Below are 23,652 nucleotides of genomic sequence, written 5' to 3'. Positions count from 1 at the left end.
GAGACTTGCGCAGAATCTATAGATCTGAGGAAATAGAGTAGTGAGGTCATGGACCATATCCAGTTTACAGATGAGATGCTTGCTGTCTTGAGGTGAATTAGGGTGGATAAATCTTCAGGGCTTGAGGAGGTGTCCCTTTGGACTTTGTGGGAGGGTAGTCCAGATATTGCAGAGGCCCTGACAGAGAGATTTAAAAGGTCTTTAATTATGAGTGAGGTGCCAGAGGGCTGGAGGATAGCTACTGTTGTTCTGTTGTCTAAGAGTAACCTGGGTGAACCTGATGCCAGAAGTGAGTAAACTACTGGAAGGTATTCTGAGGGACGGTATATATATAAGTATTGGATAGATAGCACCTGATTAAGGATAGTCAACATGGCTTTGTGTGTGACAGGTCATGTCTAACCAATCTTAGAGTTTTTCAAGGAGGTTACCAAGGAGATTGATAAAGGGAAGGCAATGCGAGTTGTCTATGTGGACCTTAGCAAGCTACAAAGTCCCACATTAGAGGCTGGTTCAGAAGATTCAGTTGCTTGACATGCAGGATGAAGTAAGTCAATTAGATTCAATATTGGCTTAGAGGGAGAGCCAGAGAGTGGCAGAAAATGGTTAGGCCTCTGACTGGAAGCCTATGACTAGTGGTGTGCTGCAGGGATCTGTGCTGGGTCTGTTTTTAATCATCTGCCAGATGGTCTGCATCCTAGAGTGCTTAAGGAAGTAGCCCAAGAAATAGTGGATGCATTAGTGATAATTTTTCAAAACTCGTTAGATACTGGACTAGTTCCTGAGGATTGGAGGGTGGCTAATGTAACCCCACTTTTTAAAAAAGGAGGGAGAGAGAAACCGGGGAATTATAGACCGTTTAGCCTAACGTCGGTGGTGGGGAAACTGCTGGAGTCAGTTATCAAGGATGTGATAACAGCACATTTGGAAAGCGGTGAAATGATCGGACAAAGTCAGCATGGATTTGTGAAAGGAAAATCATGTCTGACGAATCTCATAGAATTTTTTGAGGATGTAACTAGAAGAGTGGATAGGGGAGAACCAGTGGATGTGGTATATTTGGATTTTCAAAAGGCTTTTGACAAGGTCCCACACAGGAGATTAGTGTGCAAACTTAAAGCACACAGTATTGGGGGTAAGGTATTGGTGTGGGTGGAGAATTGGTTAGCAGACAGGAAGCAAAGAGTGGGAATAAACGGGACCTTTTCAGAATGGCAGGCGGTGACTAGTGGGGTACCGCAAGGCTCAGTGCTGGGACCCCAGTTGTTTACAATATATATTAATGACTTGGATGAGGGAATTAAATGCAGCATCTCCAAGTTTGCGGATGACACGAAGCTGGGTGGCAGTGTTAGCAGTGAGGAGGATGCTAAGAGGATGCAGGGTGACTTGGATAGGTTGGGTGAGTGGGCAAATTCATGGCAGATGCAATTTAATGTGGATAAATGTGAAGTTATCCACTTTGGTGGCAAAAATAGGAAAACAGATTATTATCTGAATGGTGGCCGATTAGGAAAAGGGGAGGTGCAATGAGACCTGGATGTCATTATACACCAGTCATTGAAAGTGGGCATGCAGGTACAGCAGGTGGTGAAAAAGGCGAATGGTATGCTGGCATTTATAGCGAGAGGATTCGAGTACAGGAGCAGGGAGGTACTACTGCAGTTGTACAAGGCCTTGGTGAGACCACACCTGGAGTATTGTGTGCAGTTTTGGTCCCCTAATCTGAGGAAAGACATCTTTGCCATAGAGGGAGTACACAGAAGGTTCACCAGATTGATTCCTGGGATGGCAGGACTTTCATATGAAGAAAGACTGGATGAACTGGGCTTATACTCGTTGGAATTTAGAAGATTGAGGGGGGATCTTATTGAAACATATAAGATCCTAAAGGGATTGGACAGGCTAGATGCAGGAAGATTGTTCCCGATGTTGGGGAAGTCCAGAACGAGGGGTCACAGTTTGAGGATAGAGGGGAAGCCTTTTAGGACCGAGACTGGGAAAAACTTCTTCACACAGAGAGTGGTGAATCTGTGGAATTCTCTGCCACAGGAAACTGTTGAGGCCAGTTCATTGGCTATATTTAAGAGGGAGTTAGATATGGCCCTTGTGGCTACGGGGGTCAGGGGGTATGGAGGGAAGGCTGGGGCGGGGTTCTGAGTTAGATGATCAGCCATGATCATAATAAATGGCGGTGCAGGCTCGAAGGGCCGAATGGCCTACTCCTGCACCTATTTTCTATGTTTCTATGTTTTAATGATTTTGATAATGTGGTCAACTGGCTCAACAAATTTGTGGATGACATCAAGATTGGGTGCATAATGGACAGTGAGGAAGACCGTCAAGGTTTGCAAAATGATCTGGACGAGCTGGGAAAGTGGGCTGTAGTGCTCTATCAACACACATAAAAGTTGCTGGTGAACGCAGCAGGCCAGGCAGCATCTCTAGGAAGAGGCAACACACATAAAGGTTGCTGGTGAACGCAGCAGGCCAGGCAGCATCTCTAGGAAGAGGTGCAGTCGACGTTTCAGGCCGAGACCCTTCGTCAGGACTAACTGAAGGAAGAGTGAGTAAGGGATTTGAAAGTTGGAGGGGGAGGGGGAGATCTAAAATGATAGGAGAAGACAGGAGGGGGAGGGGTGGAGCCGAGAGCTGGACAGGTGATAGGCAAAAGGGCTACGAGAGGATCATGGGACAGGAGGTCCGGGAAGAAAGACAAGCGGGGGGGGGGGACCCAGAGGATAGGCAAGGGGTATATTCAGAGGGACAGAGGGAGAAAAAGGAGAGTGAGAGAAAGAATGTGTGTATAAAAATAAGTAACAGATGGAGTACAAGGGGGAGGTGGGGCATTAGCGGAAGTTAGAGAAGTCGATGTTCATGCCATCAGGTTGGAGGCTACCCAGACTGAATATAAGGTGTTGTTCCTCTAACCTGAGTGTGGCTTCATCTTTACAGTAGAGGAGGCCGTGGATAGACATGTCAGAATGGGAATGGGATGTGGAATTAAAATGTGTGGCCACTGGGAGATCCTGCTTTCTCTGGCGGACAGAGCGTAGGTGTTCAGCAAAGCGGTCTCCCAGACTGTGTCGGGTCTCGCCAATATATAAAAGGCCACATCGGGAGCACCGGACGCAGTATATCACCCCAGCCAACTCACAGGTGAAGTGTTGCCTCACCTGGAAGGACTGTTTGGGGCCCTGAGTGGTGGTAAGGGAGGAAGTGTAAGGGCATGTGTAGCACTTGTTCTGCTTACACGGATAAGTGCCAGGAGGGAGATCAGTGGGGAGGGATGGGGAGCTGTATCTGGACTATTCCTCTTCTCACCCTGTCTCTTGCAAAAATGCCATCCCCTTCTCGCAATTCCTCCGTCTCCGCCGCATCTGCTCTCAGGATGAGGCTTTTCATTTTAGGACGAGGGAGATGTCTTCCTTTTTTAAAGAAAGGGGCTTCCCTTCCTCCACTATCAACTCTGCTCTTAAACGCATCTCCCCCATTTCACGTACATCTGCTCTCACTACATCCTCCCGCCACCCCACTAGGAATAGGGTTCCTCTGGTCCTCACCTACCACCCCACCAGCCTCCGGGTCCAACATATTATTCTCCGTAACTTTCGCCACCTCCAACGGGATCCCATCACTAAGCACATCTTTCCCTCACCCGCCCCCCCCGGCAATCCGCAGGGATCGCTCCCTATGCGACTCTCTTGTCCATTCGTTCCCCCCATCCCTCCCCACTGATCTCCCTCCCGGCACTTATCCGTGTAAGGGGAACAAGTGCTACACATGCCCTTACACTTCCTCCCTTACCACCATTCAGGGCCCCAAACAGTCCTTCCAGGTGAGGCAACACTTCACCTGTGAGTCAGCTGGGGTGATATACTGCGTCTGGTGCTCCCGATGTGGCCTTTTATATATTGGCGAGACCCGACGCAGACTGGGAGACCGCTTTGCTGAACATCTATGCTCTGTCCGCCAGAGAAAGCAGGATCTCCCAGTGGCCACACATTTTAATTCCACATCCCATTCCCATTCCGACATGTCTATCCACGGCCTCCTCTACTGTAAAGATGAAGCCACACTCAGGTTGGAGGAACAACACCTTATATTCCGTCTGGGTAGCCTCCAACCTGATGGCATGAACATCGACTTCTCTAACTTCCGCTAATGCCCCACCTCCCCCTCGTACCCCATCTGTTACTTATTTTTATACACACATTCTTTCTCTCACTCTCCTTTTTCTCCCTCTGTCCCTCTGAATATACCCCTTGCCCATCCTCTGGGTTCCCCCCCCTTTGTCTTTCTTCCCGGACCTTCTGTCCCATGCTCCTCTCGTATCCCTTTTGCCTATCAGCTGCCCAGCTCTTGGCTCCATCCCTCCCCCTCCTGTCTTCTCCTATCATTTTGGATCTCCCCCTCCCCCTCCAACTTTCAAATCCCTTACTCACTCTTCCTTCAGTTAGTCCTGACGAAGGGTCTCGGCCTGAAACGTCAACTGCACCTCTTCCTAGAGATGCTGCCTGGCCTGCTGCGTTCACCAGCAACTTTTATGTGTGTTGCTTGAATTTCCAGCATCTGCAGAATTCCTGTTGTAGTGCTCTATGACTCTTTGGTATTCTGAAAATCTTAGATTGGGGAATTTTAAAATGAATTGGCTTAATATTTCAGTATGAATGATTTTTGTCTCTTTTTCATGATTTTGGTGGATTTCACCTTTTTGTTTTTCAAAGATGATTTGAACAGCAGCTTTAAACTTCCAGGTCTTGTCTTTGCTGTGATTTCCGTAATTGAACTTATAAGGACATAAAAATAATGAAGGTTTAATGAAACATAATTGGTTTCTCTTTACAGAGATGGCACATGAGTGTAGGTATCAGTGAAGACAATAAGTTATTTTCTTGCTCCGTCTGGCGGTAAGTAAATAAGGAAGTTTTCATGACACTACTTTAAGTACAGAGCTGTTTCAGTCATTAGATCTAGGTAGCTGCTTAAACCCATGTAGAGTTCAACTAATCACTTACTGTACAAAAGTAAATCAACCATGCATAGAATTAACTAAAGAATTTCAGTTTTTGTTACTTTCCTGTGGCATCAGATTAGCAAGGTAAAGAAAGAACTTTACATCACAAAGCTTTCCCAGAAGGGAGAAGGAAACTAATTTTCCTTATTGCAATATGTGTATTGGTAAGATTATGGATAAAGGTAACTGTATTTGTATAACGTTTCATTTCCACAGCAAGTAAATAGTAATGTGTGCACATTTTCAATAACTGATTAAGTGCACTGATGTGTACCCAGTAATTTTAGTATGCACTGAACAAGGCTGTACAAAATTGTGAAAAACTCTTTGAGTTTTACTTTAATGCTCAGTGGGGGGGAAGTCTGTGTAATTTTTTGTTATCTTAAAACTGACTAGCAAAGAAAGATCCAGCAGGATGATTTTGTTTTGAATTAAGAATCAACCATCCTCTCAAGTTGTTCCTACAACCTCCTGCATCACTAGTGAGTGGTTTCTGTTGATTGGTACTTCTGTCGATCCTCCATTTCCTCGCTTGCAGACCCCAGTCAGTTTGGATTGGCAACATCATCTCCTCCACAGATCTCCATTAGCACAGGTGCACCACAAGGCTGTGTGCTTAGCCCCCAGCTCTACTTGCTTTGTATTTATGGTTCTGTGGCTAAGCACAGCTCTAACACCATGTTCAGGTTTGCTTATGACACCACTGTCGTAGGCTGAGTCAAAGATGGTGATGAATCAAATGAAAATCTGGCTGAGTGGTGCCAGTTTCTCACTCAATGTCAGCAAGACCAAGGAGCTGATTATTGACTTCAGGAGAAGGAAACAAAGTCCATGAGCCAGTCCTCATTGGAGGATCAGAGCTGGATGGAGATGGTCAGCACCTTTAAGTTCCTAGGTGTTATTTCTGAGGACCTGTCCTGGGCCCAGCACTTAGTGTAAGTACAAGGAAAACATGACAGCGCCCCTGCTTCCTTAGGAGTTTGTGAAGATTTGGCATGACATCTAAAACTTTGACAAACTTCTGTAGATGTATAGTGAAGAGTAAATTGACTGGCTGCATCACAGCCTGGTATGGAAATATCAATGCCCTTGAACAGAAAAACCTTAAAAAAATAGTAGATATGGTATAGTCCATCACAGGTAAAACCCTCCCCCATCATTGAGCACATCTACACAGCAGAGAACCCCACCACCTAGGACATGCTCTCTTTTTGGGCTGCCATCAGGAAGAAGGTACAGAAGCCTCAGGATCACACCAGCAGGCTCAGGAACAGTTATTACTCCTCAACCATCAGACTCTTGAACCAAAAGGAATAACTTTACTTGTCCCATCATTGAAATCTTCCCACAATCTATGGATTCACTTTCAAGGACTCCTCATCTCATGTTCTCAATACTTATTGCTTATTTTTTATTATTATTTCTTTTCGTATTTTCAGTTTATTGTCTTTTGCACACTGGTTGAATGCCCAAGTTGGTGGTCTTTCATTGATTTTATTAAGGTAGTTATTCTATTATGGATTTATTGAGTATGCCCACAAGAAAATAATTCTCAGGGTTGTATATGGTGACACAGATGTACTTTGAACTTTATGTGGCTTAAAATGGTGGTGAAACAGCAAATATTTGACATCAATAAAATCAATAATTTAGATTTTTTTCCCATTGCAATTGGCCATTTCACGCAATTAAATTTCATTGAAATGTTAATGATTACTTATAGTACCGAAGTATAGGTTGGTGACTTTTGTGATGCTTTAAAGACCTTGGATTTAGTTCAACTGTCTTTTCTATTTGGTAAGGAATATTATAGGCATACTTTGTTGGATGGTTATGATGAGATTGAAGGAAAGGTTAAAAACAAAAAAAAACATTTTCAGGGAGGAAAATGACTTAAGCAGAATGTATTTTTCAAATGAGTTCCCTTCATTTTTGTTTCTTTGCAGACCTCAGGGAAAATCCTATCTGTTTTTTACTCAGTTTAAAGCTGAAGTCACTAATGCCAAGATTGAATTTGCAAATGGTTTTGTAAGTAAATTATTTTTCTCTTCTTTTGTAAAACACAATATAAATCAAATAATAAGCTGCTATGCCTGGATTTTAAAGGTTTCCTCGTTGTTGTGAGCTGTTTATACCTTTACATCAATGAATACTGAATAGGGTGATGAGGCTGTAAAAATTTTCTAGAGTAAGATCCAGATATGAGATTACCTTCTGGGGACAGTCTTTGTTGAGTTTCATATTTGAATTTTCATTATAGAAGACTTCATCTGCTTTTATGGAAAAAATGTACAATCTATTTTAAATTAGAGCCCCTTTATATATTTATTGTAAAATTGATTTTGTTTGCTAATATCAAAGTAGAATTTGGATTGTAATTAATTATGATTCAGTCTTAGAGATTCACATCTAATCCAAGAGCAAAGATTAGATTTGATCTTTGTTTTAGAGGACAATTTGTCACAACTTGTTAACTTCCAGTATAATTTTTCTTTAGATTCTTTTCATGGATAAAGCTATTAGAGTGATCAGAACCATTATTTGTTTTTATATCTTGTGAAAGATGCACCAGAATTTTCCATTTTGTTTCATAGATGTTCCTCTAGCTGGTGGGTATCAGCACATGTTGTTTTCCCCTAAACAGAAGTAATTTCCTCCCATTCACTAACCAGTGCAGAGTTGAGATTCAATCTGTATCTGCAATGCTTATAACTTCTGAGTTTAAGTATTACATAGGTAGGACTTGAGAAATAGCTGCAATGCTGAACTCAAAACAGCCATCATTGTCCCAATGGGGAGACTGCAACTTGTGCCCAGGTTGCTACTGCTGACAGGAGGTTAACACTTAATCATATTGAAAATTATAAATTGTAGTTCCTGCATATTTTTATACTCTAGGTATTTTATCATTGTGATTGATTTTACAAAAATGGCTGTTTCTGCACTCTTTGTAGAATTTCATTACTTGACTGCTTCTTAGTAGGCTAGGCAAGAATATTTTACATATTTATTGGTCAAGCATGGGAGCAAGAGGGATACAGCAGAAAAGGATGTTCATTGTCCATAATATGTATAAGTTCACATCTGTGAAGAACAAGCAAAGGGAAGACTAAAAGTTAGTTACATCTTCTATACGTTGGTATTTCTAGAATTGTCAGTGCCCGAGTATTTGGGGATTAAAATCTGTTTTGCTTTCATTTCATATTCTCTGAATAAGCATTAATCATTTTATGATATTAATATTTAAAGGTAGATTTTGATTTGTTGGTTCTTCCTATAATAACTTTTGAAATGTATGTGTGCTATAACTGGTAATATTACAGATAAATGCAGATGGATGTAATGAAATTTTCAGCCTTGTCTTGGTGTTGATATTCTCTGTGGCAAGAGGTCATGAGTTCAAGTCTCTCAGTGCCATTTCTGATACTTATATCTTTTATTTTTCCCTTGCTGTTTGTGCACCTAGCTACCTACCATATTATATCAATACCTAACTGTGCTTTGTTAATTGTAAAGTACCTTGGATTGTCCTATGGTCATTAATGATATAGTGTGAAAAGTGAACTCCTTCCGCTTTCACTGTTAAATTTGGCCTGAGGTAATTTACCGTGATTCATTGCAATAGACATTACATTAGTTCCTTAAAAAGGAGCATATTAGTAATGACAGCCAGTATTGAGATGTGGCGTCAAAGTTAATGTTCTTGCAGTTCACTAATGTGGTGGCACTTGAATCCGTCATCATCATTCAATGGTATAATCGAGTGAAACAAGTTCATCAGCTTGTCAAGTTTCAAATGTCGTCTGGTGCATACTCAGAGAACTAACTACAATTTAAAAATAGGTACTTTTTTCCATTTAGTTTTCTTTATTTATTTCACTGAAGATTTTCTTTTCACTAGAATTTTGACTAATGTGAGAAAGCATCTTCAGTAAAATAAAGACCCTTAACACTCCATTATAACCAAAGCTAATGTGAAATTCTGATAAGCTTATCTTTGACTGAGGATATTGCAGTGGAGTGTCTGCGCTTTTACTGCTCATTTTTACTAAAAAGTAAATCTATCATCATCTGGACATGTACAACTAAATGTGGATCTTACAAAGCTGCTGTCAGAGATTACTTCCTTCATGGATTGTACTGATTGAATTTACCTGTTGATTCTACACTACAGACTTTCGAAAATGTTCTCGTATAGGCAGGATAGGGTTTTAATATCATAGTAAATGATAATTTTTGCTTAAAGCTGCTTTAATCCTAAGGGTTAATGTTATAGATGCAGTGTCGTCTTCTCTTTGAAAAATTGAAGATCCAAACATATTTCTGTTTTTACCTTTCTGGTTTTTCTTTAAAGTTTGTCTCCCTTAACATTATTTCCTAACTTTTATTTTTCCTTTGCTGCATAATTTAGATATATTTAATGGAAGGCCATTGCTGCCAAATTAGCTCATCAGCTATATTAAGAACAAAATCTGCTTATTCTCGTTCCCTTTTTTGTGTTGCTATTGTCAATGATAGAAATGTTGCAGATATATGCTGTAGGGCTTCCTAAGTTTGCCTCTAGTGATGCTGTTCCAGAACAGTTACAAATCTGGTGTCCATCTGAGAATCTGGAAAATCCCTCAATTATTACTTGTTTCTGTGAAATGTAGGACACGTATAGTCCTCCATAATCACTACTCTATTTGTCTACTTTTAATTATCAGAAAGCTAATGAAATGTATCATCATCATTGCTGTTAAATAATATTTATTCAAAACTAACTTGCTCCCCAAAAAAGAATTTTGCTAAGAACATTTGAGTCTAGATCTCATGACCATGATTAAATTACCAGCTTAATATACAGTGCCTTGAAAAAGTATTCAGCCCTCATACTTTTGTTCATATAAATGAGTATTACAACCAGGGATTTTGATCAATTTAACTGAGAATTTTTATTTGTGAATCACATGCTACTTTTTTTCACAGTAGAGCCCCAAAACTGGGAAAATTGTAAATCATGGGAAACTAAAAATTCAAAAACTGAAATGCCAGCAGTTCAGAAGTATTCATTCCCCTTTGCTCAGTACCTTGTTGAACCACTTCTCGCAGCTATTATAACTAGTAATCTTTCTGGATAGGTCTCTATTAGCTTTGCACAATGTGATGGAGAAAGATTTGCCCATTCCTCCTTGCAAAATTGCTCAAGCTGTGCCAGGTTAGTTGGGGAGCAGTGATGGACAGCAATTTTGAGGTCTTTAGAGATGTTTGATGGGGTTAAGATCAAGACTCTGACTTGGCCACTCAAGGACATCAATTTTCTTCATTTGAAACCACTGCACGGTTGCTCTGGCAGTTTGCTTTGGGTTGTTGTCCTGCTGAAAGATGAACTTCCTCCCCAGTTTAATGTTTCTGGCAGAGGCTAGCACATTTTTATTCAGGATCCCTGTATTTAGCAGCATTCATCTTTCCATCAATCGTAACCAGATTTTTCCATCTCTGTTGCTGAAAAGCATCCCCATAACATGATGCTACCTCCACCATATTTTACAGTAGGGATGGTGCTACCTGGCTGATATGTACAATTAGATTTGTACCATATGTACACTAAAAAAAGCATATACTTGCCTATAAAGACTTTGCAAAGCGTCACTTGCAAGATACTGTGACAATTTGGGAGATGATTTTGTGTTTGGGTGAGACTAAAATGGAACTTTTGGCCTCAACACTTTAGTGTAAGTCTAATCTTCTGGATGAGCCTTCCATGTAGTCAAGATCCTCAGCTCGACTTCATCAATCACCTTTGTAACCTCTTCAAAAAGCTCATTCAAGTTAGTAAGACAAGACTTGCCCTGTGGAGAGCTGTACTGACTGTCCCTTATCAAGTCATGATTTTCCAAATGCTTGAATTCTATCCCTAAGAATTCTCTCTAGTAACTTCTTTACTACTGATGTGAGACTCATCGGTCTATAGTTCCCAGGATTATCCCTACTTCCCTTGAATAAAGAACATTACCTACTTGCCAGTCATCTGAGATGTAGCCAGTGGCTGGAGAAGGCACAAAAATATTGGTCAAGGTCGAATATCATCTCTACCTTAATAATCTGGGGCACATCCCATCAGATCCTGGGGACATTAAGAGACCCAGCAGTACCTCCTTTATCTCAATACCTTAGCATGCTCTGCACTGATGTTCCTTTCCTCTATGTTCTTCTCCTGGGTAAATACTGATGCAAAGTACTCATTTAGGATCTCACAAACATTCACCATCTCCAAGCATGTGTTCCTTTCTGTATCCTATAAGTTCAAAGTAAATTTATTATCAAAGTACATAAATGTCACATATAGAACCCTGAAATTCATTTTCACACTGCCATACAGTGTGAATCCAAGAAACAATTGACTCAATGAAAGACTACACCCAAAAGGATGGATAAATAACCAATGTGCAAAAAACAGACTCTGCAAATACAAAAGAAAAAATAATGATAAATAAATAAGCAAGAAATATTAAGAACATGAGATGAAGAACCCTTGAAAGTGAGTCCATAGGTTGTGGAACAGTTGAGTGATGGGTGAGTGAAGTTATCCCTTCTGTTTCAAGAACCTGATGGTTGAGGGGTAATAACAGTTCATGAAACTGATGGTGTGGGTCTTGAGGCTCCTGTACCACCTTCCTGATGGCAGTAGCAAGAAGGGAGCATGGCCTGGATGGTAGAGGTCCTTGATGGATGCTGCTTTCCTGCAACAGAGCTCTATTTCGATGTACTCAATGGTGGGGAGGGCTTTACCTGTGGTAGACTGGGCTGTATCGACTACTTTTTATAGGATTTTCCATTCAAGGGAATTGGTGTTTCCATACCAGGCTGTGATGTAACCTGTTAATATACTCTCCACATCTATAGAAGCTTGTCGAAGTTTTAGATGTCATTCCGAATCTTCACTGCCATGCTTTCTTTGTAATTGCTCTTGTGTGATGGACCCAGGACAAATCCTTTAAAAAGATAACACTGAGGATTTTCATGTTGCTGACCCTCTCTCACCACCTTTAATTCCCCAATGAGATCTGGCTAATGGATCCCTGGATTACTCCTCCTGAAGTCAATAATCCAACCTATTCTCTAGTTATTCTTTTGCTCTGATGTATGTATAGGATGCTTTGGATTGCCTTTAATTCTACTTGCTAAGGATTTTCATGGCCCCTGTTAACTTTCCTAATTCTCTCTGGAGTTGTTTTACATAGAAAACCTATAGCACAATACAGGCCCTTCAGCCCACAAAGTTGTGCGGAACATGTCCCTACCTGAGAAATTACTAGGCTTACCCATAGCCCTCTATTTTTCTAAGCTCCATGTACCTATCCAGGAGTCTCTTAAAAGACCCTATCATATCCGCCTCCACTACCATTGCCAGCAGCCCATTCCACGCACTCACCACTCTCTGCGTTTAAAAAAAAACAAACAAACTTACCCCTGACATCTCCTCTGTACCTACTCCCCAGCACCTTAATCCTGTGTCCTGTTGTGGCAACTATTTTCAGCCCTACGAAAAAGCCTCTGACTATCCACACTATCAATGCCTCTCATCATCATATACACCTCTATCAGGTCACCTCTCATCCTCTGTCGCTCCAAGGAGAAAAGGCCAAGTTAACTCAACCTGTTTTCATAAGGCATGCTCCCCAATCCAGGCAACATCCTTGTAAATCTCCCCTGCACCCTTTCTATGGTTTCCACATCCTTCCTGTGGTGAGGCGACCAGAACTGATCACAGTACTCTAAGTGGGGTCTGACCAGGGTCCTATATCATCATCATCATCATCAGGTGCCATGCCCAGTTTGAGCTTTGACTGCCATGGCCCACACACTCCTGTTTCGGGTCAAGTGGATCAATTCATTGGTATTCAATTCCAGTTCCCTGGCTGCTGTCTCTATCATCATTTGTCTTTGTCTTCCTCTTGCTTTCTTCCCTTCAATCTTTCCCATAATTACCGTGCAATCTAACTCCTCTTTCCTAATCACGTGTCCAATGAAGTTACGTTACCTTTTCATGATCTCATACATTATTTCTCTTCTTGTGTTTGCTCTGTTCATGACATCCTCATTAGATATTCGTTTCGTCCGTAATATTCTTCGCATCCTCCTCAAAAACCACATCTCTGCTGCTACAATTCGTTTCCTCATGTTATTAGATATTGTCCAACATTCTGAGCCATATAACATAATTGGATAAACGTAACATTTCAGTACTCTGAGGTGAGTTGTCAAGCCTAGTTTGGTATTGGTCAGTATACTCTTCATTCTCGTAAAGGTGTCTTTTGCCATCCCTATTCTTCTTTTGATGTTCAAGTCGCACCTGCCATCTGATGTCACCCAGCTTCCTAAGTAGCAAAAGTTCTTTACTTGTTTTATGTCTTCCCCATTTATTCTCAGCCTGCAGATAGGATTCTCCTTCTTTTTGGATATCACCATACATTCTGTCTTTTTGCAATTGATAGACTCATTTTTGCACTTTTTTCAACAGTTATATCAATTAAGTTTCGTAGTTCTTCCTCCGTACTTGCAATTAACACAGTGTCATCTGCATATCTGAAATTATTGATGTTTTCACCGCTAACTGTGATTCCCAAAATGTCTCTTATTTTTTGTAATATTGTTTCACTGTACACATTAACTAAATCAGGGGAGAAAACACACCCTTGTCTAACGCCTCTCTTGATTTTCGTAAACTGACTCACTTCTCCATCTATTCTTACAGCGGCAGTTTGTTCCCAGTACAGATTTCTGATTAGGCAGAGGTTTTTCGAATCTAGATCTAGTTTTCTGTAATATTTCAAATAAGTTATTGTGCTTCACTTTATCAAATGCTTTTGTGTAGTCGATAAAACAAACAAACAAATCTTTTTGCACTTGAATAGCTCATTCTGATAGTATCCTTAACATCAATATTGTGTTTCTTGTACCTTTGTCTTTCACAAAACCACATTGTTCTTTGCCTATTTCAGCTTGTATCTTACTTTTAGCTCTTGTCATCAAAATTCTTAGAAGTATCTTGGTGATATGACTCATTAAACTTATGGTCCTTTGTAATTCACATTCTATTGCTCCAGCCTTCTTAGGAAGAGTGATAAATACTGATTTTTTTTCATCTCTCTGGTATTATTCCAGTCTCATAAATGTCATTGATTAAATCAATTTTTCAATTCCATAATCTTCAAGGGCAATAATTTGTTCTATTGCTAATTAATTATTAGTATTAGGATCCTACATAGCTGCAACTTTACCTCTTGGCTTCTAAATTCAATTCCACGATTGATGAAGGCCTATACACTGTACGCCGCCTTAACCACAGAGTCAACCTGCGCAGCTGCTTTGAGCATCCTATGGACTCAGACCCCAAGATCCCTCTGATCCTCCACACTGCCAAGAGTCTTACCATTTTCTGCTGCCTTTATAATTCTTAAGAGTTCTATTTGATCTTTAGCTTCCTCAACCTAAGCTTCTCAAACCCCCTGGATTCCTTGGCTGTGTAAGTCTAGGGAAGATACTGTCTGGTCCCGCCAAACTCGTGAGATTGGGACAGCTCTCCCACCCCAAATCCTGGTTTGTGTGGATGCTGTGTAATTTACTACCCTGTTACAAATTAGTTCCATGATTAAAGGAATTATATTTATGAAACTTAACTAAAGGATTAGTAAAGAAAAAAAGAAAGGGACGCATTTTAATGTGCATAAGTTGGAGCTCATCTTGAACTCCACTGTCACTTGCATTCTGGGCCCTCGGTCTGCATGAAAGCACACATCACCTTCCGAATCTCGCTAACAATCCATCTCGAACAAATGGGTCTCCCACCAGGTCATATCCTATGACTGGTTCTCCCCAGCGTCTTTTCTTCATCTCCCGCCGAACAAAAGCCCCAAGACCAACTATCTTAGTGTCCCTCACCAAAACCCATCCCCCCAGTTCCACCCACCTAATTGGATGGCACATATTCCTCATCATCCTTTATCTTCAACAATAACCCAAAAAGGCTGAAAGCAGAACAGACTGGTCTTACAGAACTGCTAAGTGAAATACCTACAGCATAACACTAAAGACGTGAAACAGGGCATTACACGCTCCCCCCACTACAAATAGTCATGTACTCATGACTTTAAAATCATTTGTCATCCCATCATTAATAACACCATTTTCAAAGGAATTTAGTGATGTCAGAACCTCTAATCCATTTGTAAATGGTAGTGACATATCTCACTAGAGGGATATTCGCAACACTCTGTTCCCCTGGTGCAACATAGTTCAGCCTGTCTGGGGTCTCCTGACTCTTTGAGACCCCCTTACCCCATCATCTACTACTTCAGTTTCAGACACTCCTTGGGATACTTCTGGTCTACGTAGCGAGTCCTCCTCTGGTCTATCACTTGTGCCTTCTGGTAACTCAGATCTCTCTGCCACTTGGCTGAGCTGAACATCATTCTCAGTTATTTTAGAGCCCAACACTGGGCCCCCCCCCCCCCCCAATGGTCCAGCTGCAAGCCTGCCTGTCTACTTTCACCTGCCTCAGCATGAGAATGGTTGGGAATCTCTTCCTCAATTAGTGGGGAGTTAGTGAAAGACAGCATATACCACCTGCATTTCCTCATCCTCTGAGTCCATATCCCATTCAGGGGCAGGGGCCAGTCTAATCCTTTCTGCTGTTGGTCCATCAGTGTCCCCACGTTGCTGCAGAGTCCACTTCCTATGTCTAGGGTCCAAGTCAGCTTCTGGGTCAGCATGCTCCTCTTGTCCCAGAGGTAGAAGGTGGTTCCGATGGAGAATCTTGACAGGCCCATCCCACCCTCGGTTTTCACTGGTACATTTGTTATCTGACCCTCCTACATAGGGTGTAGTTGCCTAGCGGTCAGCCAGCTTGTGCTTCCCAGGTAGTCCCAAATTCTTTGAGTACTCAGTCTGCAGACATGAGTTGGGAGTAACCTTTTGATCTTACCTCTTCTATTTCCTTGATTCTGTTTGGTAGCTGAGACCTCAGCTAATTCTTAAGCCTTTTTCTGCTCCCTTCTCATATCACACACATACTTCGGATAAGTTTTCTGCGATAGAGCTTCCTCGCCAGTCACAAAACAGAGGTTGACGGGCAACCTCACTTCGAGCCCTAGGGAGGTGGTAGCTGCTCAGCGAGATAACTCGTATATTGGTACTGCTTGGCCAGTGGTTGTGAAAGGAGACAGGTTGCAGTAAGCTTGTGGCATGGCACCATCAGAAGCTCCCAAATGATCTAACGCTTGATTCTGCTCTTGCCTTTTCTCTGCCTTCCCCATGATGGAAAACTGGCACATGGCTTTGACTCCAGGGGCAGGAATGCTTTCCCACTCTCTGTCCCTGTGCAGCCCTTCATGGTGCACATCAGAGCAGTACATCAGCATCAATGTTCTGACTCTCTGGCTGGTACTTCAGGCTGAAATCTGTGCCATCCAATTTCGCTGAGATTAGGATATAAGTTAATGGGTTGTTGTTCGTTCTCACCTCAAACTTGGCACCATATAGATAGTCACTTAGCATATCCAACACAGTCCATTTAAATGCCAAGAACTCTAATTTGTATGTGCGTAGAGGGTGACAGACTCTGGCTGACAAACGTAACAGGTCTCAACCCTGTTCCCTGATCCTGATACAGAACACCCCCTAAGCCCTCTCTGTTGACATCTGTATGCAATACATACAGAACCAGGGGTCTGCAAAAGCCAGCACAGGCGTTTTCGTCAGCAGTTCCTTCAGCAACTGAAAGGCCTCTTCACATTTTGCATCCCATCTCACTCCGAAGGGCTAAGGTCTTTACCATCCTCTCCTTTCATCCCCAAGGGAGGGTAACTGCACAGAAGCTGATTTAAAGGGTGACTCACTTTAGAGTATCCTTCATGAACCTTTGATAGTACCCACAGAATCCAAGGAAAGAGCGCAAGGTACTCACAGTCTGGGGCCTTGGCCATGTGGTCACTGCCTCTATCTTAGTCTCACAGGGTGGAGTAGCTACAGATCCACCTCTATGCCTAACATAGTTGACAGACGTCTTGTAGAACCAGCACTTGTCTGTGGAAAGTTTTAACCTTTCAGCTTTCAAGGTGCCCAGCAGCTTCAGTAGCCTTGTTTCATGTTCCTCCATGGTGGATCCGAACATCTTGAGATCATCCAGGTACACCAATACCTCAAGCACGTTTATATCCCTCCACTGTTTCCTCCATGACATGCTGGAAAGTCGCCAGGGGCTCCCAGAATGCTCTGGGGCATCCTTTGGAACTGGAAGAATCCCAGTGGACATATGAATGCCGTCTTTGTCAGCCTCACTCATGGGGATCTGATAATACCCACTCTACACCCACTCTAATACCCACTCTAGCACACAGAACCACTTCGTACCACTCAGGCAGACCAGCACATCCTCGATTCTTGGGACCGTGCACTGCTTGGGGATGATACGCCTGTTCAGAGTCCGATAGTCCACACACATCCGTACATTCCCATTCTTCTTCCTGGCCACTATTGGGGACGCATAGGGGCTTCTGGACTCAGTGATGATCCCAGCTTTCTTCAGCTTGCATAAGTGCTGCTGATCATCTTCCACCTCTGCAGGTGCCAGTTGCCATGACCTTTCTCTGAATGAAGTGTCCTCTGTCACCCGGACGGTGGCAGATGCTTCTCTATCAATTTCTTCCAGCCTCCGGATACTGGAGTACTGGGGAGTCCCCAAGGTTGAATGATTTGGCAGTCAACTTTCCCTTTATCAAAGAGGGTTTTTCCCTGCCATTTTATCAAACCTCAGCACCATAATCATAACTGCTTCTACTGAAATTAACAATTCACCGGGGATGCAAATGTCTACCCCACTCAATATACACACATTCGTTACCAGTAACCCCGTGGATTCATACCACTGCTTAATACCAGTAAATCTCTGGTTTAAAAATCTGGTGTATGCGTACTATTGGTGCTAGGCCTAAGCAACCTGTACAAAACGACAAGGCACAAGTGAATCCTCAACTCCATTTCCATGTCCAGACGCCTACTCTAGCCCAATACTCTAACTACTCATTTTCTCTTGGGGAAGAAAGTCAATTGCTATGCATACCCTCCACTGTAGAAAGCTTATGATGTCTGTTCAGTGCTGGTTCGTAATGGCAGGCTATGCCACTTTAGTGCTTATTAAACCACTAGGCCCACTGATAGTCAAGGTACTGTTGGGCCATGAGGGGAGCAGGGACAATTCACTCCCATTTTTCAGGAAATCGAGCAAACTGTCAGAAAGGTGCTTGCATAACACTTTGGAATGTGACCCATTAGTTTAAAGTAAATCCAGAGAATTCATTTTCTTGTGGGACAGAAATGTTGGGAAATCCCTACCTCCAGGTTCAGGGACAGTTTTTACCCTTCTACCGTCAAGCTCCTGAACCAGTGAGGATAACTTCACTCACCTCGACACTGAACTGATTCTACAACCTATCGACTCACTTTCAAGGACTCCTACGCTCATGTTCTCAGTATTTTTATTTATTTTTGCACATCGTTTGTATTTATTTGTGTGCAGTTTTCCATTGATCCATTGATTATATTCGTAACCCTCAGGGCCTGTCGGCTGTGTAAGTCTACGGAAGACAATCTCTGACCCCGCCAAACGGGTGAGATTGAGATGTGAGTCCACCCTGAGAACCCCGTCCCCCACTCAATTTTTGTGGATGCTGCGTGATTTGTTCCCCTGTTACAAATCAGTGCAGACAGTTCACAGCATACAATTAAACAATTTAACTTTATAATTCTTAATTTGACTACAGGGTTAGTGAAGAAAAAGCAAAAACAGAAGGTAGCCCATTTTAATGAAACAGTCTAATGTGCACAAGTTGGAGCTCATGGTTTTCCCCCCATGCTGATCTTCCTTTGGTTCCTCCAGCCTTCGTCGGGTCATGGCTCCGCTTTGGCGTCTTCTCTCTTCATCTCCCGCCAAACAAAAGACCCAGATCACCCTGGCGTCAGGCACATGGCATGAAAACACCATCCTGTCCTTGAATGGCTCACATTCCAAAGCAACCGTTATCTCTAACCATAACCCAAACACTGCTTCTACAGAAAGACCGTTACATTAGCAATGAAAAATTTCCCAGGGTGTTACATATTTTATATCGTTGTTCTCGAAATGCCTTCAAGAAAATGAATCTTAGGATGGTATTTTGATACTTTGATAATGAATTAGCTTTGAGCTTGGTACTTTGTGATTTCTATCTCAAATTAGATTTTAAAAATTCAAATTTTCTTGTGTATTGCACGAGGTACTTTGCCAGCTAACGTGCTTGAATTGTAACATACAAGTTTATTTTGTGACGCTAGTCTGTGATTCTATGTATCTTAGATGTTGGCAGCCAAACTAGCCCGTTGCTTTTTGTAGATTATAACTCCTATAAATTTAATTTGCTTCTGTGGCAGTTGGACTGAATGTTACTGTTAGTTGTCCATTTATCTTCATTAACATTTTCGCAGTAAGAGTCAGATGGCAATCTTGATTTGGATTTCAAATGGATCAGATATTTAACATGATACAGTTGGCAGAAGATTAACTATCCAGTTTAAAAAAAAACACTGCATACTTTAAAGTAAATGCAGCTGATTTCTTCAGTACATGATACATTCAAATGGAATGCTAACAAAATTTTCCATGAAGTGATTGAGGATTTTGTTGCAGTGCATTTTCTGAAAGTAACAGGCCTCTGCTGAGTCCATGGAGTATGTGATAGAATAATTTTGTGCAATTTTGAGGACCAAGCATATCATAATACATTGCATGTTTAAAGTTCAGCATTCTCATTGGAACTTGACCAGAGGGGCCTTGATTTTTTGTGTAGTTAAGAGTAAATTATAACTTGCTGTTCTTCAAAATATTGAAACAAATTCTGATATTAAAAATGTATTAATTTTTCTCATGTGTCATCATGTTATTTGATCATGGGAGACATTAAAGCCTGATCTTGTCCTCTGTTAAAATCCACACCCCTGCACATTTTGCCTATTAAATAATGATTAGATTTAATAACCTCTTTCTCTAAAGCAGTAATGAACATTTTTAGTAGAATATCAGATTTTGAAGGGATATTCACAATGTATTAAGTAAACTGCATTTATATGCATTCTATAGAGTTACTTAAATACATTTTTCATAACCCCAAACTATCTCTGTAGTGGCATATCTGTTAATTTGAAAGAATTTGTGCATATTTCTAGAATTCCTAGCCATTCTATAAAACTTGTAAATCATTTTCTTTAATTTGCAGAAGTGATTTGCCATTGCCACCTTCTGGGTAGTGTGTTTACAAGATGGGTGACCCCAGCCATTATTGATACTCTACAGAAATTGTTTGATTGGCGTTAGTGGTCACGTAACCAGGACTTGTGATGTTCACCAGCTGCTCATATGACCATCCACCACCTGCTCCCATGGCTTCATGTGGCCCTGATCAGGGTGGGGTGGGGGGCTGAGTAGGTGCTGCACCTTGTCCAAGGGTGACATGCAGACTAGCGGGCAGAAAAAACGCCTTATACCTCCTTTGGTGAAGACTCATCTCCACCCTGCCAACTAATTTATTAGTTAAGTTTAACGTATTAAGAGGAGGCTGGCAAATAAAACTGCATCTCATACTGTACATTATCATTACTTCAGACTCTGACTAGTGCTGGAGCATTAAGCAATCTTAAAGTAGTTTGAGTACTAAGATTTGCATGTGTAAATCACAGAACAGTGTTGTAAATGGTAATGTGATGTCATTTAGGTTCCAGTTGCCTCTTGATTTCCTTCTATTCTTTTGCTTTAGTAAATGATTCGGTAAGCGACAATTCCACATTTCATGTGTTCCTACCTGAACGTTAAATATCAGTAGAATTTTTAACAGAGTGACCCTTCATTGCCGATCCATAGTCTTTTATTCTCTTCCTATGATGGATTATTTTGTCAACTGTATTACACACCTGGTGCACTGTGCAGGCTATTTCAGAGTTATTTTAAACTCAGTACTTCCGAATGTCACCAGTGATGAATACCAAAATATTTTCAAACATTTTATTTAAAAAAAATAGTTTGACAGTCATGTATAACTTATGTGTATTTCTTTTATGGGTCTGAATTGCAATTTACAAAACTACTTTAGGATTATGGATTAACTGTCCACAGAATGGCCAAGGGTGGTGAGTTGCCAAAGAATCTTGGGTGCAAAAACGTGTCTCTGGCATCCTTCCACCTACGGAGGGAGAGAAAAGTATGGGGAAGAGAAATATTTCACAGCAGGAGAGGCAGGGAGTAATGAGGCTGGAATCCCATAGTGTGTAATTACCTTTCTAATTGGAGGAAGGGAAGCACTTCTGAAGGCGGTCTCCTTCCTTAATCCTGAAAATTTTTGTCGCTCTAAAATTGAGTTAATAATGGGCTTTGATTTGGGGACAGGAAGCTATGATGCCATAGATTTTTATTATTCCATTTCTTTTATAATATCATGAAAGATTAGCAAATATTCAGTTTTAAAGTTGAAATTACTTCAAGCATGTATGAATGTATACATACAATGTTTGTATCATCAATGTTGATATTAGCTATTTAATATTTTTTAAAATATGCATTGGGGCATTTTTGTATGAAATATTTTGTTTTACCAATGATGAAAATGCTATCATTTGATGTTTCATGGAGAAATTATTTGGTTTTATCAGTGCTTATTTCCCTTGGGTGGAACAACAGTTTTGATTTGCTGATTCACTTTTCTCTCTCCTCCTTTCTAGTCTCAAGCAGCAGTAGACGGCCGAAGTGATGTTCCTCTGAAAGAAAATGAATATGTGATCAGTGAGAATACTGGTTAGTATAGCTCACAAAACACAATCAGTTTTTTCCTCTGTTGCTTTTACTTGAATGTATTCTTGAACAACATCTCATCAATTGATTTTAAAATGATTGAAATAACAACTTAGGCTCCATAAACTGCAGAATTCCTTTTGCAGCTTCATTGTTTCTTGTTAACATGTATGTTACCCTACTGCATGATTAACTTATGTATAAGTCACTTGTATTTTATATTAGAAAACATGATAAATAAAGCTCTGACAGGGTATTAATGTTCAATTATTGCTTTGTTGGTAACGTCTGCTTGTCTTTTTGCAGTGACTCACAAGGATGGTTTTTTCAAATCAGAGCTGTCCAAGCTTATCATAGTTGCTCGTACAGGACATGATGAACTGTAATTAGAAGACCATTATAAGTAACCATTGAAATAAACCTTAAATTTTATAACTATAAATTCATTACCTTAATTCAATTATTGGAAACATTTTCATCCCCACCCTTATCTTGTATCTTTCATTTTGATTTCCTCCTTTTAATGACAGAGCAGAAATGTGTACTGTTGCTTGCTGTTCTATCAACCATCTTAAATCAAATACATTTTGGTTTAAAAGTGACCTTTTGTAAATGACAAATGTTCTTGTTAATCTTTTAAATCTTGAAGAGATCCTTGGTCCTATCAGGGTGTTTCATTTCACATGCAAACTGGGAAGAGGTAACTAAGCACTCTTGGAAGATCATCTGTGGCCAGACTACACTCAGTCTTGCACTGTAACAATGACCTTTGTTAAATCCTGTAAATCTGATTAAATGTCAAAATTATAAACTGAGCATAACGTGTGCCCATCTTTACAACACTGATTTTTTTTGTATTAATGCTGGTATATTTGATTAGTTAATATACACTGGGTGCTCTTTGTAAACCAAAACTATGAAACCTGTCTACAACTGTAAGAATGAACTTTGACCTGTATAGAACATCTTTATAAAATAATTTTTGCGTGAAGGTCTTAAATAAATCTTTAGCAAACTTGGTGTTAATTTATAGAGCTTATCTGTACAGTGCTGTTGTTGAAATGCAACATGATTCTTATGTATGTCTGGAAGTCTTCTGTTCTTTTATACTAGGTAACAATTATTTACGGGCACCATATGCCTTTATATTTTACTATCAATTGCAAATAATTTGGTACAAGCTTAATGTATCATCTACAGTTAACCTTGTATTTGGTTTTGTTATAGACCTATGCCACAAGGGGAATAAATTACTAATTTCAGTTCATTAATACTTTTTCTGACTGCTTGAATTTTATTGTTTGTCAAACAACTTGATGTGTTTGTAACACAGTATATGAGCTCAAAGTATTGAATTGGAAATTTGATTGTTACGGGATTCTTGACAAAATGATTGATCAACGGAGTTCAAGAGAAATGAGAAATTAATCAGTAATGATAACACGTGAACAGTAATTGAATAATGAAAGCAAAGATGAAGGTGACACAAAATGCATCAAGGGAAAGGATGGCAATGTGGAAGTTAGAGCTTAGGAAAATTGAGATTGTGGGAGGGTAAATATGAAGCAAAGGAAATAATAGAAAAAATATCAGGATTGAGGTTTAGTTGATGAAGGAATTTCACAGAATAAATTAAAAGCTGAATAAGAACAAAATAGGAGATATTTTCAATAATTACTTTGCCTTTATTTATTAGGGAGCCTAGCAAGGTGGTTACGAAAATTGAATCAAATATACACTTAAGATAGGTGATTATGGTGGTGCATGTCAAATTTAGAAC

At 40.7% G+C, this 23,652-nt stretch overlaps 1 protein-coding gene across 1 annotated transcript in view; it reads left to right on the top strand.

The window, feature by feature from the left end:
- mydgf (myeloid-derived growth factor) overlaps positions 1 to 23,134 on the top strand; it is a 36,325-nt gene extending 13,191 nt beyond the window's left edge. Inside the window, exons 3-6 of the mRNA XM_063032300.1 lie at positions 4,849 to 4,910; positions 6,964 to 7,045; positions 21,803 to 21,875; positions 22,179 to 23,134. Coding sequence (XP_062888370.1) covers positions 4,849 to 4,910; positions 6,964 to 7,045; positions 21,803 to 21,875; positions 22,179 to 22,258 — 297 coding nt within the window. The 3' untranslated portion in view covers positions 22,259 to 23,134. The remainder of the gene's footprint in view (positions 1 to 4,848; positions 4,911 to 6,963; positions 7,046 to 21,802; positions 21,876 to 22,178) is intronic.
- Positions 23,135 to 23,652: the final 518 nt, after the last annotated feature.

The sequence above is a fragment of the Mobula hypostoma genome, chromosome 24 (assembly GCF_963921235.1).
Source record: "Mobula hypostoma chromosome 24, sMobHyp1.1, whole genome shotgun sequence".
NCBI lineage: Eukaryota > Metazoa > Chordata > Chondrichthyes > Myliobatiformes > Myliobatidae > Mobula > Mobula hypostoma.
This window is presented reverse-complemented; position numbering and strand designations above follow the sequence as displayed.